Source organism: Aspergillus steynii (genome assembly GCF_002849105.1).
Source record: "Aspergillus steynii IBT 23096 chromosome Unknown P170scaffold_6, whole genome shotgun sequence".
Classification (NCBI taxonomy): Eukaryota; Fungi; Ascomycota; class Eurotiomycetes; order Eurotiales; family Aspergillaceae; genus Aspergillus; species Aspergillus steynii.
Window position 1 is genome coordinate 2,541,179 of NW_020194403.1, and position 14,043 is coordinate 2,555,221.

General features: G+C 55.2%; 4 protein-coding genes across 4 annotated transcripts; 3 read left to right on the forward strand and 1 right to left on the reverse strand.

Moving 5' to 3' along the window:
- Positions 1–1,858: 1,858 nt before the first annotated feature.
- P170DRAFT_448824 (M14 family metallopeptidase) lies at positions 1,859–3,705 on the forward strand (the record flags this gene model as incomplete). Its single annotated transcript, XM_024850997.1, has 2 exons — positions 1,859–2,275; positions 2,341–3,705. 2 exons carry the CDS (start codon positions 1,859–1,861, stop codon positions 3,703–3,705), a joined length of 1,782 nt encoding a protein of 593 aa, XP_024702449.1.
- Positions 3,706–4,239: 534 nt separating this feature from the next.
- Positions 4,240–6,570, reverse strand: P170DRAFT_438860 (dicarboxylic amino acid permease agtA). Its single transcript, XM_024849701.1, has 5 exons — positions 6,190–6,570; positions 6,080–6,137; positions 6,013–6,019; positions 5,805–5,965; positions 4,240–5,749 (listed from the first exon to the last, which is right to left on the reverse strand). The coding sequence occupies exons 1-5, from the start codon at positions 6,335–6,337 to the stop codon at positions 4,435–4,437; spliced, it is 1,689 nt and encodes a 562-aa protein (XP_024702450.1). The 5' UTR covers positions 6,338–6,570; the 3' UTR covers positions 4,240–4,434.
- A 3,436-nt stretch (positions 6,571–10,006) lies between these two features.
- P170DRAFT_362958 (uncharacterized protein) lies at positions 10,007–11,245 on the forward strand (the record flags this gene model as incomplete). Its single annotated transcript, XM_024844544.1, has 2 exons — positions 10,007–10,741; positions 10,985–11,245. 2 exons carry the CDS (start codon positions 10,007–10,009, stop codon positions 11,243–11,245), a joined length of 996 nt encoding a protein of 331 aa, XP_024702451.1.
- A 644-nt stretch (positions 11,246–11,889) lies between these two features.
- On the forward strand, positions 11,890–13,990 carry P170DRAFT_511797 (HoxN/HupN/NixA family nickel/cobalt transporter). Its single transcript, XM_024854923.1, has 7 exons — positions 11,890–12,322; positions 12,375–12,385; positions 12,446–12,518; positions 12,569–12,654; positions 12,702–12,980; positions 13,028–13,173; positions 13,228–13,990. Exons 1-7 carry the CDS (start codon positions 12,098–12,100, stop codon positions 13,812–13,814), a joined length of 1,407 nt encoding a protein of 468 aa, XP_024702452.1. The 5' UTR covers positions 11,890–12,097; the 3' UTR covers positions 13,815–13,990.
- The last annotated feature ends 53 nt before the right edge of the window (positions 13,991–14,043 follow it).

A 14,043-nucleotide genomic window follows, 5' to 3' on the forward strand; every position in this document is an offset into this window, starting at 1 on the left:
GATAGGTGGAGGCGCGATTTAAAAAGGGGGAAGACGGAGACGGTAGGGGTCGATCATCAATGAAAGAGTAGGAGCAGTAGTTATTTTGGCTTGTCCGGATGAGAAGCAGGAGCCAAATGAAGGAATTTTTTTACATTTCCATTTGCATAGGCACACGTAGACGGAAGGAAGAGAATGGTTTAACTAAGACGGCTGACGATTGGTGTTTTTGAAACACCGACGGGGAAAAGAAAAAAAAAGAAAAAAAAGAGAGAGAGAGGTCCAGGTATATGAGGGGAGCGAACCGTGCAGCCTTGGAGAAAGGATGGAGGAGGGGTCGGACCAAACAGGCGATCGTAGGGAGAGAAGTGGAAGAGTGGGATGATTGACGATATCAAAGGAAAGAAGGGAAAAGAGCGGATGAGATGCGGGCAGCGATGGAGACGAGGGCCAAGCAGGAAGAGAACCGGAATTGCGAGGATGACGGCGATGACGATGGAGTGCCTGGGCACGTGTTCCGCCAGACACCACAACAACCGGAGACATACATTCCAGTCCATGCGGTTGCATTCTGTCGAGGATTCCTCCCGGAATCGATGCTTGACAATTTACGGGTTAATAGTTACCTACTTCCCAAGAATATATTGCATCTTGTCTACTCCCACGATGTGATGCTATAATTCTATAATTAGTCGTTGGCGGAAAACACCGCGGATGACTAACCCGTTCCTGCCCCAGGCAACGTCTTTGCCTGGACTTCGTGGAGAATTACACAGTATTGACTTCACCGGATATCATCTTTAGCCAGAAAAAATTTTAAAAAAAATTGTCTCGTCCCGGACAGAGCATCGGAGATCGGCTGCGTTAGTGAGCACGGATTTCCATCGGTCCTCTAGATTGTCCGGCTGCAAGCGTGGAAGCCTAATATAAAAATCCCTACATATATCAGCAGGGATCCGCTACTTGCCACGAACCATGTCGATAAGCCGACCAACCCTGGAACCTTTTTTGCCAGTGAACTATCCTGCCCCTCACCGGTCTCTCCGGCTGGATATTCGCTTCTTTGAAAAAAAATACAAAAAAAAAGTAGACAGCCGCCCTAAGCCTAACCCATACGGCGGAGTTATCCGACACGCAAGGTCGAGAACTGACAAGGATGGACACCGGGACTGGAACCTCCCAGCATCGCGGGACCTGGAACATGGAATCAATGGTTGCCAGTGCTCCTTGCCTGGGTGTGTGGACGAGGGCAGGGCGTCGTCAGCCGAGCCAGAAGGCGAGAATTGCAGGGAGGAAAGGCAAGTCGGCGACGACGTTCCAGAAGGGCCGGAAACTTAATCGAAAGTGGAGCCGGTGGGGGACGAGAGGCTCGTTGACAGCGATCGATGCGATGCACTTTTTTCATAATGCCATTACTTAAGTCGGAGTCGGGGGATTGATGATGTTTCGCGCTGATCATCGTTGCTACCGGCGGCTTGGTTCCTCGGTCGGTGGATGGTGGGAGTGGGTTGAAACGTCCAGACGGAAGTGCATGGTGGCTATACGCTGTAGACGGGCTGGCATCAGCTGGTGTTGCAGGGATAGCGATCGCCAGTTCACATTGGGTCCTTCATCGGATGCATAAGCGGCAGGTTTTTATGTTCCGATCGAAAATACGCGGGCAGCCTGAGGTTGCCAATTCCGGCGTCCAGCGAATGTGTCTGCCTGAGGCACGGACGAGTCATCGTCACTCCGCATCCGCACTGCCTCATCTCTCTCTCTCTCTCTCTCTCTCTCTTTCCCTTCTCCTCACATTTCTTGCTCCTTTCCTCTCCCCAAATATCCCCTCCCTTCACTCTGGAAGGATGCTAACTTAGTGTCCGGCGATCACAATTGGACAATGCGTCAACTGCTTTCCCTCATTCTGGTTCTGGTCGCATCGACCACCCTCGTCTCCATCGTCTCCGCCGTCCCCGCCGGCTCCAGCATCACTCCACCGCCACCCATCGAACCGCTCCAGCTGTTGTCGCAGCCATCTAGCCCTCGTCGGCCATGGACCCGGCTCCGAGATTGGGTAATTGAAACGATCTGGGGCATCCCGAAACCCAGTTCTCCTCGCTCTTCCTTCAAGGATGCCTCGCGCGACCGCTCGCCCCCGTCCCGAGTGCTGGCCCGCTACGGGAGCGATGTCGTCCTTCGATTCCACTTGCGTGACACCCAGGAGGCCGAGACCTTGGCCCAGGCCACCGACATCCTCTTCTTGGATGTGTGGGCGTCGACGCCGGAGTATGTCGATATCCGCCTGGCAGAAGAAGTGGTAAGTTAAGGCCGGACCCGGCATCGGATCACATGCGTTGCAGCTCGGCTCTAATTATTCTATAGATTCCTTCGTTGCTAGGCTTATTACCGGACTCCCTTCAGACCGCATACACCCCTCTCATTGATAATCTGGCCGAGATGATTTACACGTCATACCCCAGCCGGCACCCGATAGGACTTGAGCATCCGGCCGGACTGGGGTCGTCTCGGCATTCGTCGCAGGTGGGAGATCTCTTCTTCCAGGACTACCAGCCCTTGTCGGTTATTGTCCCCTGGATGCGGTTGATGGCCTCCATGTTCTCGTCGCACGCTCAGCTGATAAACGTCGGGGTGTCTTACGAAGGCCGCGAGATCCCTGCTTTCCGGCTCGGGTCTGGACGCGGCGATGGCTCCTCCAGGCCCCGCAAAACCGTGGTCATCACCGGTGGAAGCCACGCGCGCGAATGGATCAGTACGTCCACAGTGACTTACGTCGCATACAATCTGATCACCCGGTTCGGGAAGTCGCCCGCGGTCACTGGCCTGCTGGAGAACTATGACTGGGTTCTGGTGCCTACCATCAACCCGGACGGATACGCCTATACTTGGGAATCGGACCGTCTGTGGCGGAAGAACCGACAGCCGACGAGCTTGCGATTCTGCCCGGGCATCGACCTGGATCGGGCATGGAGCTTCGAATGGGACGGCGAGTCTACCCGCTCCAACCCTTGCTCGGAGAGCTACGCGGGCGACGAGCCCTTCGAAGCGACAGAGGCGCAGCAACTGGCCCAATGGGCTCTCAACGAGACCGAGACCAACAATGTCGAAATCGTCGGTTTCTTGGACCTTCATTCCTACTCGCAACAGATCCTCTACCCGTTCTCCTACTCCTGCTCCTCCGTCCCGCCCACCCTCGAAAGTCTCGAAGAACTCGGCCTAGGCCTCGCCAAGATCATCCGACAGACCACCCACGAGATCTACGACGTAACGTCCGCCTGCGAAGGCACCGTAACGCCCATGGACCGCGGCGCGCTGAAAACCTTCTTCCCGGTCGGAGGCAGCTCCGGCGGCAGCGCCCTCGACTGGTTCTACCACCAACTGCACGCCACGTACGCGTATCAGATCAAACTGCGCGACCGCGGCAGCTACGGCTTCCTACTTCCGTCCACGTACATCATCCCCACGGGCAAGGAAATCTACAACGTGGTCGTCAAGCTGGGTGAATTCCTTGCGGGGGAGAAAGTCACCACCGACTGGGCGGGAGAATACTTCCGAGACATCGACATCGACATCAACCCCCCGGAAACCCCGGAGGATACGAACACCACCACACCCCTCAATTCAACCACAGAGACCACCTCCGACGCGGAGAATGACCCCGAAGACGACGACGATGAAGACTGGGCCGTTATCGACTGGACCGAGGAACTCCACGCCTGGGACCTGTAACGCTCACCAGTCCGAGTCTGGCTTCAGGGTCATTCCATGAACTTGTATTTTTTTCTCACGGTTTTTATTTGCAGGTACTGTATTTTGGTCTGTTCATGTTTGGTTATATAGTGATCGGTCTCAAGGCATTATGATAGTTACGGTATGCTAGGGTATGGTATGGTAGGTAGTTAGTTTTTTTAGGTAATGGGTCGAACGAACCTGGAAATGAAGATATGACTTGATATGACATGAAGCCTTCTCGGTACTTGCGCCACGAACACATGACTTTTGGTTGCTTGAACAATCGACTGTTACTTATGAGTTGTTTCCCTTTCTTATTATTGATGAGACCGTGTTCTTTCTTTGATTAGGGGTTGCTTTACATGGGATCTCTCTCTGATAGTAGGATATATACCTACATAGTCTAAGTAGTCTTCCTAGTATTATAGTGTACCCAACATATACGGCCAGGTATTTAGAGCCCATGCAGGTGACACTGGGCAAGGAAAGGAAGAATTTCTACAGAGGTCGAGAGGACGACGGTTATACGCACCGGATAGATCGAGATTTACACACCAAGAGCTACACACGATACGGAAAGTACAAACTCCAAAATGATCTGAGAGGCTAAGAGGAAAGAGGGAAAACCACTTCATGAACATTACCAAGCATAACGGAGGTATAAGATACATATATCATCATCGTGAGGATCATCCAAAAGCGCGAACCCATACAGGGTCGAAAGTTTCAGAACAGCCACGACACGAACTTGCGATAGAACCAGTTCGCGCCGGCATGCTTCTCCTCCTGGGTGGACTTCCAGGCCAGATACTCCTGCTCCTCGCGGTCGACCTCGTCCTTGCCGGACCAGAGGTCGGCCTCGTGCGGGGGGATGCCCTTGCAGCCGGTGGCGAACTTGTAACCGAAGATGAGGATCAGGTAGAGCGGGATGCCGAGGTAGGCGGTGATGAACTTCTTGTAGTTGAAGTTGCCCCATTCCTCGTTGTAGGTGAAGACGTCGTAGCTCTTGGTGAAGCAGATGATGATGCAGAAGACGAGGGCGCCGTAGGAGCCGTAGACGCCGAAGGGGGCCTTGTAGGCGAGGTCGGATTCGGGGACGCGCTGGGCTTTGCGCGCGCGCACGAAGTAGATGTGCGTGACGAGGAGCGACACCCAGGTCAGGAGACCGAAGATGGTGACCAGGTCGACGAAGTAGCCGAAGACGGTCTTGGAGTCACTGGAGACGTTCATGTAGGCGAGACAGGCGATGAGGGAGCACACGCCGAGGGCGAAGACGGGCACACCGCGCTTGTCGGTGCGGGCGAAGATGGCGGGCGCCTTGCCCTCCTTGGCCAGACCGTAGATGGTACGCGTGGCGATGTAGAGATCAGAGTTGGCGGCGGAGAAGACGAAGAGCAAGATGCAGGCGTTCAGGATGTGAGGGAGAGCGGGGATCTTGGCCAGCTGGATGGCCACGACGAAGGGGGAGGCGGCGGCCGAGTTGCTCTGCTTGGTGGCGAAGATGAGGTCGGGGGAGTTGTAGGGGACGAGCGTGCCGACGAGCAGGACGCTGGTCACGTAGAAGACGACGATTCGGTAGAAGGTCAACTTGATGGCGCGGGGGATGGTCTTGCGAGGGTTCTGCGCCTCGCCGACGGTCACACCAACCAACTCAGTACCCAGGTAGGCGAAGGTAGCGGAGACCATGGTGGCCCAGAAGGCATAGAATCGACCGGCCGCGCCGTCATCGATATAGGTGTTGAACGCGCCAGGCTCTTTCCAGTAGCGGAAACCCTTGCGGTCTTTATCGGGGCCTCCTCCCAGCATCAGGATGAAGGACAGCAGGATCAGACCGAGAATGACCACGACTTTGAAGGAAGACAGCCAGAACTCGAATTCTCCGAAGAACTTGACTCCGAAGTAATTGATACCGACGATCAACACGAGGAACACTGTAATCCATACGCCTGCATTGACCCGTTCGGTGTCTATCCAATACTGTATGACCAACGCGCCTGCTGTTAATTGATTTGGCGTGACGATGATATATTTAAACCAATACCTGCGCGACTCGTCAGCGAAATTTCCCTTGTAACCTCAGAGGGGGAGAAACGTACGTCCAGCCGATAGCAAAACCCATAGCAGGATCGCAGAAGCGCGCGGCATAACCAGTGAAACCAGAAGAGAGAGGCAACCAAGCGGCCATCTCACCGAGACCGCACATGACGAGATAAACGACGAAACCGACGACGGAATACGAGATGAGAATAGCAGCGGGCTGTTACGAGTTAGTTGATTTTTTCGTTCGAATATTAGTGCACCTACGCCAGCCCTAGCGCGGAAAACCTGTTAGCATGAAGCACATCGTAGCAATTGAGTCCAGTCCACTTACTTTGCCAAAGCCGAACCCGTTCCAATAATAAGACCAGTACCGATAGCACCACCGATGGCTACGAGAGTTAGCTAATCGCTCGTCGACAGCCAAACATTGCGGAGACCGACCAATCATAGTAATATGACGGGCCTTGAGATCACGGTGAAGGTCGGTATGATGGGCCTGGTTCACGGTGCCCTCTTCCGTCGCGGACAACTCATTTTTGATGGGCACCTCCGTAGAGAAATCATTGCCCTTGTACTCCGTGACTCCCATGGTCGCAAGGAGGAATTTCACAACCAACTGCGGGGAGGGAAGAAGGAAGCGGAATCGCGTGCGCAAGCAGGCAGGCACGCTCTACCGTCCGATGGCGACGGGATGGAGATATTCCCTCCGAGATGGGAGTAAAATGGGGAGGAGGGACGGGAGAGAGGAATGGAGGTAGGGAGAGAGGAAAATATCCAGTGGCAGGGAACGGGGGAGGGAGGGAGTATTTAGGCGTGGATGGCAAACGGCAGTAATGAAAATTAAAAAAAAAATAATACGTATCAAATAATCAAATAGAATCAAATCAATCGGATAATAATCAGACGGAGGCTGTGAGATAAGCGGGGAAGCTATCACGACAACGTGTGAACTCTCCCAATTACACCATGAGAATTCCGAATCCACGATTAGCCACCGCGGGCCAATAGCTAGCTGGACTCGGTATGATTTGCCTCCGTGTACGGACGGCCAAGCCGACGGAGTGGGAATGCAGCCATGGACATTGACCCGAGTGACCAGGGGCTACTAGGAAGGTAGGCTTGGCCGTGCCCGACCTGCACGAGGAGAGCCGGGGAAAGCGAAAGGCTTGGGTCGAGATTAGGCTTTGTTGTTAGTCACGGAAACTGCTGTTATCCGGGGTAATCTGGGTCCCTGGAGAGACTAAGAGAGTACGGTAGGTATTGTACCTAGATGTAGTAGTGCCATTGCTGCGTCGTTTACTACGATTCTGTCCTCTGGGTTCCATGTTCTCCGATGGCGAGGTACTGTCGGCTCTGACTTTCTTCCGACTTCTTCCCACTCATCCTCGCAAACAAGCACGCATAAGCCGAAGCAAAGCGAAGGGGCAAACCTTCTCGGCCACCCCCGCAGAGGCAGACCAATGGGGACGGGGGCCCTGGCGGTCTTGGCACGGCTTGGCTGTCACCGTGGCGCCGACCAATGCAACCCTGTCGTTTCCACGACGAGAGGCAGGTTGCTCTGGCCCGCCAAGACGCCTATCAGCTCTATCTCGTCAGCCGGCACCGGCCAATCAGCCACCCCCGCTTATCTGCTCGGTTTTCTAGAACCCTTCGGCCATGTGGAATTCCTCCTCGTCGCATCCTGGCAAAGACCTGCCTCGAGGCCGTTAGGACCATCCGCGAAAATTCTCCGATCGGTTCGCATGGGACCGACGATGGATGCCCACCGAGGTATTCTCCGACACCGTATAAAGCCCCCAGACGTCCCCCCTCGTCTCTCCTCCCTCCCAAAGGATTCCTCGCCCGTCGCGTGTGGGGAGCCTGACGGTCCTAGTCTCTTAGACCCGAGGCGGCCAACCTGAACTCGGAAGTCGTTAGGTAATGGAATCCGCTTTCCCCGGGATTCTTATCTGGTCCATGCCGTCGGGGGTGGGCCACTCGCAGAGGAGATCTGGTCATCTGGGCAGCTAGATAACCTGAGGGATTTTTCCCTTGCCATTGACAGGATCTGGCCATCTTCCCAGTGAAGCAAATTGGAAAGGCAGCTGGGCGAGCATTTCGATAAGACTCCGCCCAATGGGAGAGAGGGCGGAATCCTAGTAGGAGCGGGATACTAGGTTAGGTTGGGTCAGGAGACTGCCAAGTCCAGCATATCAACGAGATACGCGGATGATTGGGCCCGTTATCTAGGGGCGGTGATACTGTAGGACTCACCGGAGCCAGGCTCTTCGACGCGCCCTGGATGCGGTTAGGTCAGTGTCATCTGCATCCTCGCGTCTTGGTACGGGCCCTGCCAACGGTCTCCGGTCGCACAGTAATCTCTAGACCATTGAGTCTGTCCTACTCTATCCATCGCTATTGCCCTCCAGTGCCACGTGAATTACCCTAAGCCCTTCCTTCCCAACATTCTAGTACTCCCAGCCGCCCCAGTAGCATATTTCTCCCAACTAAACTCTATAGCGGTCTTATCCCACCGACGGCACCGGCTGCAGGGAGTTCGCCTCGGTACACCCGGATGATTGTAGAGTAGCAGTCCTGTCAGGCGTCAGAAATGTCTTTTCGCTCATCAGCATTTTCGCAGTGTTGATAGTGAGTTCAGGAATTCTAGGTCATCTGGGTAGATATATAAGATGGAAGGAATTATGCACATGGACACACATCTACTCCCCACCATCTTCCTCAAAGAGGAGGCTGAAGACATGCACACGAATGGAGAGAAAAGTAAAGCAGAAGAAAGAAAAAGAAAACCGACAACTCCATCCCTCTGCCGAAAACTACGAACCCCACTCACTTCTTCATCGCCATGTACACGCAGAGACCCAGAGTTAAGCGCTCGGTGCCAATAGCGTCCAGACGAGCGGGGATACACATAATGACTCGTACGGGAGAAGAACGGACATGTCCCAGTTCAGTTAGCTGGGTTACTCGAAGCTAATGGAATGCACGAAGGCGTGTGCTTCAACGGCGGTTGGTTGAGGAACTCCAAAGGGGAAGTATCTGGACTCTAGACTCGCTGGATGGCGTCTAGGTGGGTATAGGTCTGCAGCGTGGAAAATGGCGCAGAAGTGCGGCTGAAGTGACGGTATCGTTGTCTTTGGAATCTGTTGTGGCTTGCTCTGGTGTCATTCGGCCCCCACATTGGAATCTTGATGGTGTGCAGGGTGAAGTCTGTGAACTGGTAGTGGTTGCACGGATAAGATGGTGTGGTGTGGTTCGTGTCGACGGCCTGATCTCGTGGATACTTTGCATCTTATTACGTAGGAACAGCCATGCTGCGTAGACAGTGATAGTGGATTCGAGGAGTCCTCGAAGATGCCATCTGTAATCGAAGAGCACACTGTCGTCTACCATCTACTTGTGATCTCCATCAAGCCCTCATCCATCAACAATGGTATGACCGATAGACTCATCATACAATATAACCAAACGAATCAGACCCCTTAACCTACCGCCCAAATTCAATAGTCGTTCCTGCACAGACAAAAGCCTCAGCGGGGTCAACACCACCAGCACGTCTGGACTCCCAAAGCGGACAGAACAAAGAGGTCTCCACCACCTGCGGCCCGAAGGAACAACCAAAGCCGCCTGTCAAAATCCCCGATCAAGCGCGCAATCTATGCAGCCGTTCAATAGTTCGGAACAAGTGCTGATGATGACATGGCAGCGACGCCCGAGAGACCTGATGACGGGACGCCTGCAGCAAGAAGCGGGGATGGGCGATAAACAGGCCCCTCTGGGTGGACTGAAAAGAGGGTTAATTTCCCGCCAGTCCGTGGTCGAGTCCGGTTCCCCGTCCGCTCCGTGATCGACTGGCCGCTGCACGCTGCTTAATTGATGCTATTTTGGTGCGGCGAGGGCCAATGACGGCGGGTGTGATATGCAGGAGACCGCAGGCGTCGGCGCTTAAACGGATTCATCGCGAAGTGATTGGCTTCCGGTAAGTCGGGATGCGAGGTCATTGGTGCGACGCAGGGCGCATTTTGCTATGATTAGAACAGCTAAAATGGCAGATTCATTGGGTCTTCCCCTCTTCCTGCGGGCTGCCAGGATTCGTTCTTCCTGGTCAGGATGGCCTGAGGAATGGGTTTATTTATCTCGACTCATTCCTCTGATCGGACCGGATCTTTCTTCAACGGCCAGTGTCCTGGGTTGTTGTGGTTACACCACCTTGATCTTGATCTTCATCCATCTTATACATCCTACATCCTACAACTGCACCATGGGTGTCATCCGTCTCCCCCGTCCGACAGCCCTCTACGTCCCCAACCCCAACTCCCCTCCATCCCCTTCATCCTCTGCCTCCTCGTCAACCCGCACCCTCACCCCCGACATGATCTCTCCACCGCTCTCCCCCGACTTCACCTTCGACTCGGAGACCCTGCCGGCCTCCAGCCTGCCCGCCCTCGAATACATCTCCTCTAAGCTGCAGCAGAAAATGATGCATGTCACGCTGCTCGTCGGCCGCGGGAAGCCCTATCCCACCGGCACGCCCTCCGACCTCATGGTCATCCCCATCAGCCCGCTGGACCCGACCTCGACGCGGATCCTGCACCGCACCGTGGCCAAGGGCGCCGCCAAGTTCTCGCTCGGACAGAGCTGGACCGACGCGCTGGCCCGCGCCCAGTACGAGCGCCACGCCAACGAATACCTCATCCAGCAGTCCATCATGCAGAACGAGGTCGTGTTCAGCCGCGAGGGCCTCACCCTGCTGAACGTCGACCGCATCTACACATTCAAGCGCCGCCTGTGCATCCTGTCGTCGAAAGGCCCGCACGTCGAGGACGAGTATGTTGGCTCGTGCGTGAAGCTGCTGCACCGCACCATCCAGGACTTCCAGGGCCGGCCGTTCAGCAAGGCGTTTTTCCATCGCGTGTACGAGCAGCTCGACGTCCGCGACGAGCTGCTGATGCACATTGCCGCCGTGTATCGCCGGTGCTATGGCGTCGAGGGCATCGTGTTGCCGGAGAGGGGCGGTGTCGAGACTGCGACGCGGGCGCCCGTGTCCAGCAAGAAGTCGGCGTCGAGAATGGGGAGCAGGGCTGCTATGAAGCCGGTCATGAAGCCGGTCCCCGAAGTGGAATGCACACAGCCTGTCGCACCCACAACCACAACCACAACCGCACTGACATCGACTACGACCGCGACAACCACTCCTGCCATCAAGATCCTTCCGGCAAAGCCCGCCCCCGGTAGCAAGCCCCTGCCCGCCAAACCAAGCGCGGCCACCCGATCGGTGCGGAAATCGCCCCTGCGCGGCGCCATCCGGTCGCCGCGCGAGTCTGGGCCGCCGCGATCGCGGATGCCGACGAAACGAGGCCCCAAGACGCCGCAGTCGGCGTCGGACGTGACGCCCATCACGCGGAACGAGTGGAACATGCTGGTCGGGACGGACTTCCGACACGCCAAGCCGACCGTGACGAAGTGGACGCCGTCGCCGACGGTGATGGCGGCGGCGTGATTCTGTCTGGGGTCAGTCAGTCTTGTTACCCTCCTGTGTGGGTATACTCTGCCGATAGATGCCGACCCTACGGAGTGAGCACTCGGCAGAGACAAGACCGGGCATTTTCTCTTGATAATTCACATTATTCCACCGTCCGACTGGACCGGCCCAGAGTCCGGCTAAGACAGCGATCCACCGCGCTTGGGGCACTCGGCGGCCATTCAGAAGGCGCGCATCGACGGTTTTTGTGTCGTTGCCGAGCGGTGGGGCTGCGGCGTCCAGTCGGCGAAGGCAGACAGCAGTGAGCACAGTCCGATTCGGATGGATCCAGAGACACATTCTGGGATTCACTTGGGAGGATTTGACTTCATGTACATACAAGTATATATACCCTTGACAGGGACGAGTGATGATAATGATAATGACTGAATGAATAAACACACATTGAGCAACTCTACCACACGCAATAGAAATACTTCTCATGCAAGGAGATAAATCACCATCAAGTAATCTGCGCGGCCGACGGCCATCTGGAGGGGTTTCGGCGGACAACGCAAGCTTTTTTCACGCCGCTAAGGGCGACTAGAAAACGCATAAGACCCCGAAGGATGATCTAAAATTTCCTTGCCCTACGAATATCCGTGATTCCGTTCTCCACACGACAAGAAATGGCATTGCTCGATTGATATTGATAATTCCTTCTTATCTCTTATCGGGTTGCTTCCCCGCCAGAAAAACCTTACTCTTTACTGTCATTTTTAATTCTGACATCGTCAACTCTCATCTGCATTACGCCATCTTTCTCTATCTTTCTCTATCTTCCACGCTATATACTATACAGTACCTGATATAGGTTGATATTTCTTCAGTATGCGGGACTCCGCCATCCTCGAGTCCGCCCCGGACGTCCCGACATCCCCGCATTCCACGCCCTCCGACTCCAAGAAATGGTCCCCCCAGGCTCTGATCAGACATGCCGAGCGCTCGCACAGTCGCATGCCGGGCATCCGCAAGGTGCCGTTGCGCGCCATCGCGGTGATCTTGTTTGTGGCGTTGATGAACGTCGTGGTGTGGATTGCCGCGGCGATTCTGCTGGTAGGTGCATTCGTTTGGTCGATGTCGATAGGAGTATGGCTAATGAGTGTAGCGTTACTATCCGTATGTGATGTTTATGCTCAGGAAAGGGCTGTAGTGATTTAACGGACGCTGATCGTGTAGGTCGTTGGTGTCGAACGCCGTGCTTTCGTATACCCTTGGCTTGAGGCATGCGTTTGACGCGGATCACATCTCGGTATGTATAACCTGTAGCTCTTTTGGAAGCATGAGTGTTAACGAATCCAGGCCATCGATCTGATGACTCGGAGACTGCTGGCCACCGGCCAGCGACCCGTCACCGTGGGCACGTTCTTCTCCCTCGGCCACTCGACGTAAGTCCCGTGGATCTGAACACCGCTACACATCCTGACCCCAGCAGCATCGTGATCATCACGTCCATCGTCGTCGCCGCCACCGCGGCCGCCGTGTCCTCTCGCTTCGACAGCTTCAGCACCGTCGGCGGCATCATCGGCACCTCGGTCAGCGCCGCCTTCTTGATCCTCCTGGGCCTGATGAACGGGTACATTCTGTATAAGCTGTACAAGCAGATGCAGAAGGTCCTGGATCTCCCGGAGGGTCAGGAGGACGAGGCATGGAAGATCGAGGGCGGGGGGATCATGTTCTCCGTGTTGAAGAAGATGTTCAAGCTGATTGATCGGTGAGATTAACTCATCCCATGATAGACACAGAGAGCTGACCACGCAGTCCGTGGAAAATGTACCCGCTGGGAATCCTCTTCGGCCTGGGCTTCGACACGTCCTCGGAGATCGCGCTGCTCGGCATCTCATCCATCGAAGCCGCCCGGGGGACTGATTTCTGGGTGATTCTGATCTTCCCGATCCTGTTCACAGGTAAGTCACCCCCCCCTTTATGCCACACACCAATCGGAAGACTAAACCCACCAGCCGGAATGTGTCTCCTCGACACCACCGACGGAGCCCTCATGCTCTCCCTCTACATCCAACCCGCCACCAACTTCCTCCCCGCCAAGCGCGAATCCCCATCCACCCCGCTCCTCGAAGAGGGTCTTGACACTCCCCCGGAGGAAGTCGAATCGCAAAACCACCGCGACCCCATCGCTTTCCTCTACTACTCAATCGTCCTAACCACACTGACCGTGATCGTCGCCATCGTAATCGGCATCATCCAGCTCCTAACCCTCGTGCTGAACGTCGCCGAACCCACCGGCCGCTTCTGGGACGGCGTCCAGACCGCCGGCGACTACTACGATGCTATCGGCGGCGGGATCTGCGGCTGCTTCATCGTCTTCGGCGGGATCAGCGTGTTCGTGTACAAGCCGTGGAGAAGGTGGATTGCCCGTCGGCATGGGCAGACTGTCGTGGCGGATGAGGAAGGCCACGAGGGGCGGTTGAGACCTGATACGCCGATTCTGAGCGAGGAGCGAGGGTCGCAGGGTAAGAACTATGGCGCTGTAGACGGGAAGAAGGATACTAGGGTTGTGGTTGATGAGAGGGCTGATGGGCCGGCTTAGACGGATGTGGATGAAACCAAGATATAGCCGTTGAGCGTGGAAGGGGGTTTCACATACGATGGACTGGATGTGATTTTGTTTTGGCTACACTACCCTACTCGCACTGAATCCAGAAGCTGGTTGAAAAGGGAAAGGGTAAAATAGCAGTGAATTCAGACAATTTAGCTTATATCCAGTATATATACCCATAAACCCAACCCATCCTTCAATTCGTCGACATTCGAACGCG

What these genes read in the sequence shown, in the direction of transcription:
- P170DRAFT_438860 (XM_024849701.1), bottom strand. Translation starts at nt 6,337, where the DNA reads ATGGGAGTCACGGAGTACAAGGGCAATGATTTCTCTACGGAGGTGCCC. An exon ending in CCGTCATATTACTATGATTG is followed by an intron (nt 6,138 to 6,189) that starts GTCGGTCTCCGC and finishes TAACTCTCGTAG; the next exon opens with CCATCGGTGGTGCTATCGGT. An exon ending in GGTTTTGCTATCGGCTGGAC is followed by an intron (nt 5,750 to 5,804) that starts GTACGTTTCTCC and finishes CGAGTCGCGCAG; the next exon opens with GTATTGGTTTAAATATATCA.
- P170DRAFT_511797 (XM_024854923.1), top strand. Translation starts at nt 12,098, where the DNA reads ATGCGGGACTCCGCCATCCTCGAGTCCGCCCCGGACGTCCCGACATCC. An exon ending in TTCTCCCTCGGCCACTCGAC is followed by an intron (nt 12,655 to 12,701) that starts GTAAGTCCCGTG and finishes TGACCCCAGCAG; the next exon opens with CATCGTGATCATCACGTCCA. An exon ending in CTTCCCGATCCTGTTCACAG is followed by an intron (nt 13,174 to 13,227) that starts GTAAGTCACCCC and finishes TAAACCCACCAG; the next exon opens with CCGGAATGTGTCTCCTCGAC.